At 42.2% G+C, this 8,196-nt stretch overlaps 1 protein-coding gene across 6 annotated transcripts in view; it reads left to right on the top strand.

The window, feature by feature from the left end:
- The window catches only part of RORA (RAR related orphan receptor A), a 741,859-nt gene that overhangs the window by 48,238 nt on the left and 685,425 nt on the right, over nucleotides 1-8,196 (top strand). The window contains exon 1 of one of the 6 annotated variants that reach the window (XM_055088017.1): nucleotides 2,188-2,210. The exons of the other annotated variants lie outside the window; for them this stretch is intronic. Coding sequence (XP_054943992.1) covers nucleotide 2,210 — 1 coding nt within the window. The 5' untranslated portion in view covers nucleotides 2,188-2,209. Of the gene's footprint in view, nucleotides 1-2,187; nucleotides 2,211-8,196 lie in introns of those variants that run through there. 6 annotated transcript variants of the gene reach the window in all.

The following is an 8,196-nucleotide window of genomic DNA, read 5'->3' as shown; positions in this document are numbered from 1 at the left end:
CTGTTCCATTGATCTGTATTTCTGTTTTTGTGCCAGTACCATACTGTCTTGATTACTGTAGCTTTGTAGTATAGTCTGAAGTCAGGGAGTCTGATTCCTCCTCCAGCTCTGTTTTTTTCCCTCAAGACTGCTTTGGCTATTCGGGGTCTTTTGTGTCTACATACAAATTTTAAGATTTTTTTTTCTTCTAGTTCTGTAAAAAATGCCATTGGTATTTTGATAGGGATTGCATTGAATCTGTAGATTGCTTTGGCTAGTATAGTCATTTTCACAGTATTAATTCTTCCAATCCAAGAACATGGTATATCTCTCCATCTGTTTGTATCATCTTTAATTTCTTTCATCAGTGTCTTATAGTTTTCTGCATAAGGTCTTTTGTCTCCCCAGGTAGGTTTATTCCTAGGTATTTGATTCTTTTTGTTGCAATGGTAAATGGGAGTGTTTCCTTAATTTCTCTTTCAGATTTTTCATCATTACTGTATAGAAATGCAAGAGATTTCTGTGCATTAATTCTGTATCCTGCAACTTTACCAGATTCATTGATTAGCTCTAGTAGTTTTCTGGTGGCATCTTTAAGGAACATTTTGGGGTGATGGTTTATTTTCGAGTTAAATTAAGCAAAATATCAAAAAGCTTTCCAATGCGACTGTTAAAGCATTTTTAATAGGTACAGTACTATGAGTATTTTTCAGTACCCTTGAAAGAAATGGGTATGTATATACTAGGTAAAATTGATATATTTATCTGTACTCTTCAACTCACATAATGGAATTTGATCACTTTTGGATTATATTTTGAAATATTTAGGGCAGGGTATTTAAAACGTTTTAAAAGTTAACTAGGGAGAAAAGATGAAAGACTTTTTAATTTCCTTGGATCTGAATAATTCAAGTTGAAAGCTTCTGTATTCAATTTTCCTTGACTTCTGTTGGTTGGTTTGGGATTTTTCTTGGCCTGGGATTGAATATTTTGTGTCACTTTAGGAAAGTCAGGATGTATCGAGCTTTTGAAGTAATAACCCAGATTTATAGTTGAATGGATTTAGAATCAAAGGATTTTGAGAAACACACATTAGGTCCATTGCTTTTTTTTTTTTTTTAATGCCATTAACAGAGAATCAGAGTATTCCAACACACTTTCTGGTAGAGCTCTTGGAAGTTTTCCTTAAGGCTAAGAATAAAGAAATGGAAGGAAGACTTTTTTCCCTCCCTTGCTCTTTCCTTCCTCTTCATTTTTTTCTTCACTTTCTTCTTTCTTCCTCGTTTTTGCTTTAAAAACATTTCTTTATTCTTTCTCCCTCAGATTTGCAACATTCAGAGGCCCATTAAATTGTAAAAAACAGTGATGTGATGGAAACTGGGCCCTGGTGCTGACAGCAGTATTTTTCACGTGGCTGTGAACATGTGTGCAACCACAAATTAGTCTTTGGTTCAATTATTTGTAGTAATAATACAGTGATTTATAAATTTCCCCTTTCAAAACGAAATCTGGAGGGTGCAGACCACACAAATTACAAACATATTCAAAGATGTAAAATGTCCAGAGTGAAAAACACAAGCCTATTAGTATTTTTAAAAACGGTTTTCTGGAAACACAAGTCCCCACTCAGCCCCTCAATCCCCATGCTTACTTGGATTCTCTAACCTTAACCCAAAGCAGCGAATCCTCTTCCTTCCTGCTAGAGGTAGCGTTACTTGTGGGTGCTGAAATGTTCTAGACTTAAACATGAGAGCTCCTTCTGTCATTTCATGGCAGGCCTGTTATACACACTGAATGGCTGTGTGGGGATTATTGGATTATCTCTTCAGTGTCTTTGACATCTTCAACCATCAACATCCATCTGAGGCCGAGCCACCCTCCTCCCTTCTTTTTCACCATCCGCTTCCCCCCACCTATGGGAACAGGCATTCCACAAACACGTGATAACATGTTAATAAGAAGTCAAGACATAGAAAGCATGAACATTCATATCATAACCTTTGTCCCTCATTTGATCATGTGTGAACGCCTGCCTGAAGTTCAATAACAACCATAAGAGCGGTAACCATTTTTGTTAAATGCTTATTGTATGCCAGGCATCATGTTGGGCACTTTATATGTATTATCTCATTTGATTTTGAATTGCACAACTTCTTTAAGGTAAGTACTTCTCTTTTCCCATTTTGCAGATGGAGAAACATCGGCTCATCCAAGTTCATGCCACTTAGGAAGTAAGTTTTAAAGCAGTCAGTAAAAATATTTTATTTTCATAGACTGGTGTACTGGAAGGGCTGGCCATCAGATGTGCCAGGAAACGGAACCTCTCTGAAAACTAAGTATTCCCCTAGTCACTCCCTTTAGGCAAGATTGGCCATAGACTCCATTTAGGAGACCAGGTTTTAATTTTGATCCACATGCAACTAAATGAGTTAGAACCACCCCCCGCCCCCCAACCCCATACTGTCAGGATGCATTACTTAAACGGCAGTAGGATGGCCTGCAGAAGGTGCACCCCATGATGGACTGTCCACAAGTAAGAAGCTGTTTGAATGCACTGTACACCCTCCTCGCTGTGGAGTGATGTGCAGCATTGAGTAAGAAGGAACTAGATCTAGTTGACCTGGGAATATAGTCAACATATGTTAAGTGATAAAGGTTCAGAAATGAATAAATGTGTGTGTGTTACATTTTTGTTAGTGTGTGAGTCTAGGAAATAGTATGACAGTGTATGACTTGTACATATCAAGCCATTGATCTCTGGAAGGTAGGAGCCTGGGGTTAGAGAGAGACAGGGGATACTTTTTTCTTCATGTCAGCTCTTCCTGTTCTGCTGCTGCAGTGATCCTATTTTCTTTGTGATTAAAAAAAAAAAAATTAAGGAAAAAAAGACAAGTCTGACTCGCAGCAAGAAACATGGGTTAGGGCCTCAGTTTAGGGGCTTATTAGCTGTATGACCTTGGCAAACACCTAACTTCCCTGGGCCTCAGTTTCCCATCTTCAGAATGAGAAGATGAGACTGGGGATGTCCAGAGTCTCCCTGGCCCTTCCGTTTATGAAACTTTGTGAGACGCAGTGCTGGCGAAGCGCCAGGTCCCCTTGAGCCCAGGGTTCTCAGGACTGAAGGGCACAGCCCTTGTGGCATCTTTAGTTAGAGGTGCCCCTGGGCAGGCTCGAACCTTTGCCTGATGAGCTCTGTGCCCCTGGCCGGTGAGCTCCCGTGATGAAGCTGTGTCCTTTGAAAGAATGTTTTCCAGCCTCGATCTAGAGCCTTTTCTTCTTCCACTGATAGTTTGATGTCACTGCTTATACTCTGGAAAATCATAAGGATGTTCTTATTTAAAAATTAGCAGAGTAGTTAAGAACATGGGCTTTGCAGTCAGGCAGATTGGAGTTCAACTTCCAGCATTGCTATCTGTGCAGCTGTGGGTAAGTTATTCAACCTCCTGAGTTCAGTTTTCTCATCTAGAAAATGGTGATCCTAGTATCCCAGAGGGCTCTGGTGAGGATTAGATATCATGCATATAAATAGAGGCTTCAGTTCCTGGAACACAGTAGGTGCCCAATAAACATTGGCTGGTAATCAGTAAATTCTGTTCCCCCAGGGAACAGATGCCAAGTGAAAATGTGGAGTTGGATGGCTGAGGCTTCCTGGGGTCTGGGAAGGTGCAGTCAGGCTCAGGAGACATTTGCTCTATTTTGGGTGTGAATGAGGAGGTTGATAATAATGACAAATGCAAACATTAAAACTTTATGTCAGTAAAATCCACCAGTTAGGTAACCTACTGAGTATGTCTACTAAACTGAAGATTTTACTTAGCTTGAGGTAGATGGTCTTTTTTTTTTTTTTTTTTTTTTTTTTTTTTTGTGGTATGCGGGTCTCCCTCTGTTGTGGCCTCTCCCGTTGCGGAGCACAGGCCCCGGACGTTCAGGCTCAGCGGCCATGGCTCACGGGCCCAGCCGCTCCGCGGCATGTGGGATCCTCCCAGACCAGGGCGCGAACCCGGTTCCCCTGCATCGGCAGGCGGACGCGCAACCACTGCGCCACCAGGGAAGCCCCGGTAGATGGTCTTTTGTATTTAGAAATAATTTGAAGCTAGAATTGTGGCACAAAGTGTTTTAAGATATGGCATAGTGTAATCCCCTAAGGATTTTTTTTTCTGTTTGATCTATTCATTAAAAACTTATGCAAAAGAATAGGTAACTAAGCAATATACCACTCTTTCTTTCAAATTGTATATTTGGCTTCTTACAAAATCTGTCATCTATGATAGAGTTACACCCTCCTACTGAGCTAGAGCTATGATTTCTTATAGAGTATAATGAACTATTTTTTCACCTGTTATTATTATTTTAAAATAATCTATCATTTTCAAAAGCTTAGGTTTGTTTGTAAATTGTAATTAATTTGCATACCTTTTAAAATCAATAAAAACACTTCATTTCAAAACTCCAAAAAAAAAAAAACAACTTTATGTCAGAGTTTATTACAGGAAGTTTTGATCACAGTGAAATACTAGGTGCTGAGAACCATTTGTTCATTATTAATCCTGGATCACATTCTTAAGGGAAAAAATGAACCATCATTTTTCTTCTCTTTGTTTAATTGCTGTATGAGCCCCTCTCCCTTCCCTTCTCTTTCCCTCTCCCTCCTGTTTCTAGTACAGTAGCTATTCCTGGTCTCCAGTGACAAATTAGATGTGCTAACAGGAGACAGCAGGCAAGGTTCCCAGAGGAGGCCTGGGAGGAAAGGGTGGGACAGGCTGGGGAATGGTCCAGAGCAAAGCACAAAGCTGAGAGTGTAGGCAGTGTGCCTATTACATGGTGAGTTGCCCTGGGAGATTAGAGTTACCATGTCTGTGAAGAGTCATGGTCAGGATGGAAATGTTGCCCAATCTTGCCTGCCTATAAAGGTCTCCTGGGGAGCCTGCTACAGATTCTCAGTCCTCTCACCTCTTGTTCCAGACTCTGTGCTTAACACAGTTCTGAAAGATGGATTTGAAGAGATAGTGAGGGCCAAGTTAAGAAGAGCCCTGAATGTCATTCAGAGTTTGGACTTGATTTGACCTTAGATCCCAGGGCATCAGACAGTACTTTTAACTAGCTCTTTTTGTGCAGACCTAGAAGATGCTCATTGCAAATGATACTCTGGTAGTTCTAGGTTAGGGGTTCCTCATGGGAGATCTGGGAGAGCTAGGGCTCCACAGAGACTTCACTGGGGATCTTCAAGCTATGTTAATTGTTTTGAAAAATCTAATGCAAGTTATGTGTTCATCCTTCCTATGTTTGTAACTAGTTTAACTAGTCCTTTCTTTGGTCTGGAAATGTATTAACATGGTGTGGCAACTTGTAAGGTAAGGCAGCACTGTATAGTGGTTAAAAGCATGGATTTTGGAGACAGATCTGAGTTTCAGACGAGTTCCACCGCCTTCCAGCTGCAGGATCTCAAGCAAGTTACTTCACCTGTGTGACTGTAACTCCTGTATGTGAAACGGGGATAACAGTAGTACCCAGCTCAGAGTTGTGGAGAGGATTCCATGAGAGAATGCATGTGCAGGGCCTGACATAAAGAAACACTCAAAACCCGTTATTCATATTAACCTGTCTCATGGAAAAATGATCATACATGACTATGTGTAATTTGTCTGGTAGCAAAACTCCGAGGAAATGAAAATAACAAAGGAGGCTTGAAGGTGAAGAGCCTGGAAAGATTCTTAAAGGGCTTGTTTGGACACAGCCTCTAGAGCGGAGAGCAAAGACATGGTTTTTCTTAGCTCCCCGGTCTAGGATGGATGCTCCTTAGAGGACCCTCACACTTAAGCTCTGCCTCTGGAATGTGATCTATCCTGGAAATGGTTCTAATGGAAAATAATAGAAAATTACTTGCCAGGAGAAGAATCAAGGGAGAGTATGTATTTACTTTGGGCGATTTTCCCATTGCACTGGGTTAGCCTGCCAGGAAGTTAAAAATAGTAGTGATAAGCAGTCTGTGAATTGGTCCCTCTTGGGGTGGCAAGGGTCAACTGAAAGCAGAATTGTTCCTCTGGGCCCCTGAGAGCTCCACTCTATCCCCCTCTAGGTCTGTTTCGAGAACCCCTCTTGCAGCTTCTGTTGGCTGATCTCCTGCCATCTGCATACCCTGCCCGAGTTTCCCTGCCTGTCCTATCAATTCCTCAGACTTGTTCTCAGCAGCCTATGTTAAACCAACCCGTTTTGGATGGCCTCATGCTTTAAATACTCTATTTATAACCACTAATTTATGTTTTCATGAAACTTCATGTAGCAGCTGGTCTTTGTGCCACTGTAATAAGGGAATAATGAAATACATGGTATTTATATGGGTGCCTGTAGTGTTTGTCATTTTGTATGTGGATTGCTGTTGTAGGAAGCATGTCAAATTGCAAAGGGTCTTTTTTTTTCTCTTAAAGATAAGCCCCAGCGTATTAAATATTCATCTGCCATGTAAGAACATGACACCATCTTTTTGTTTCCTTCATCCTTACTTTCTCATGGAAATATATTCAGATGTCTATAATATATATTGCTCTCATAAAAAGCTCCTCCTTGCAACTAGTCCCCTGAGCAAAGTGCAAAAAAATCTTCATCAACAGTTATTCCAAAATAGGCTGATGTGTATGACCTTCAGGCTGGAGGGTCACATCTAAATACCACCACGTATTTTCAAAGCAGAAATAGAGACACAGACGTAGAGAACGGGACGTATGAATACTGAGGAGGGGTACGGGAGTGGCATGAATTGGGAGATTGGGATTGGACATATATACACCACTATGTATAAAATAGGTAACTAATGAGAACTACTGTATAGCACAGGGAACTCTACTCAGTGCTCTGTGGTGACCTAAATGGGAAGGAAATCCAAAAAAGAGGGGATATATGTAGATGTATGGCTGATTCACTTTGCTGTACAACAGAAACTAACACAACATTGTAAAGCAACTATATTCCAATAAACATTAATTTAAAAAAAAAATTTTTTAATAAATAAATAAATAAAATAAATACCCACGGAGCACACTGGAAAACTTGGCTCCCGAATTCCTTGAACCCTGGCAAGCCCATGACCTTGAGCTGTGGATAAGCTGTTGAGGATCCGTGGCCCCAAGAACCTTTGCCCTTTTAAAGGCATCACCCCACCCCGCTGCCCCGCTGCCTCATTCCCAAAGGGGATGTTTGGTGTCTTATGTTGTATTTCATTGTTTGGCCCAGCTGCAGAGACTGGAAGGACCTGTGACCCAGGCCTCCTTCTGAAGATGATACAAAGCTAAGGCTTCCAATAAGGGCCACCTGGAGGAGTCTGGGTGGGGGGGTGGGGGGTGGGGCTGGGGTGAGCAGTGTGCTGTAGGTCCCATCCCCTCTGCTGGATATATTAGTCAGGTGGCCCTAGCAGCTCTGTGGAAATCAAAAAGTGGAAAGAGTGGGTGGGGACTAGGGAGCATGGGTCCCACGGACCTGAGCCATTTATTCTCCTCTAATGAATTTATCCCCAGATCACTCTAGAACAGTGTTTCTCAAAGCGTCAGCCTGCACCACCAGCAGCATCACCTGGGTGTTTGTTTGAAATGCAAATTCAGGCCTATTGAAGTCTGGGGGTGGGGCCTGTGATGTTTCCTCAGGCCCTGCAGGTGATTGTGATGCCTGCTCCCAGTTGAGAGTCATTTATCCATCTCATTGGAATCTCCTGCTCCTCAAAACATAACCAGGGAGACGCAAGAGGGAAGGGATATGGGAACGTATGTATATGTATAACTGATTCACTTTGTTGTAAAGCAATTATACTCCAATAAAGATGTTAAAAAAAAAACAACACATAACCAGGGCGTCATGGCCCACATCCCCATGTGTCCACCGATGGGTGGAGGGCTGAGAGGACACGAGAGAAGCACAGACCTGCCTTCTGCCCTGAAAGGGTGTGCTGGCTGCCGGCGGGGCCAGCCTGGCATCGTTCTGATGACCAGAGTGCGTGTGGGCCAGTCCTGGTGCCTGGAAAGAGAATGGGCTCTTGAGTCGAACAAAAGAGGGTTCAAATCCTGTCCTTGCCAGTCACTAGCTGAATAACCTAAACAAACTGTGTAGCCTAAGTCTTACTGTGAGTGGGAAGTAGTGGTATCTAGTGGGTGGCCAATAAACTTTTTTTTTTTTTTTGGCTCCGGACGCGCAGGCTCAGCGGCCATGGCTCACGGGCCCAGCCGCTCCGCG

Source organism: Physeter macrocephalus, chromosome 11 (genome assembly GCF_002837175.3).
Source record: "Physeter macrocephalus isolate SW-GA chromosome 11, ASM283717v5, whole genome shotgun sequence".
Lineage (NCBI taxonomy): Eukaryota > Metazoa > Chordata > Mammalia > Artiodactyla > Physeteridae > Physeter > Physeter macrocephalus.
This window is presented reverse-complemented; position numbering and strand designations above follow the sequence as displayed.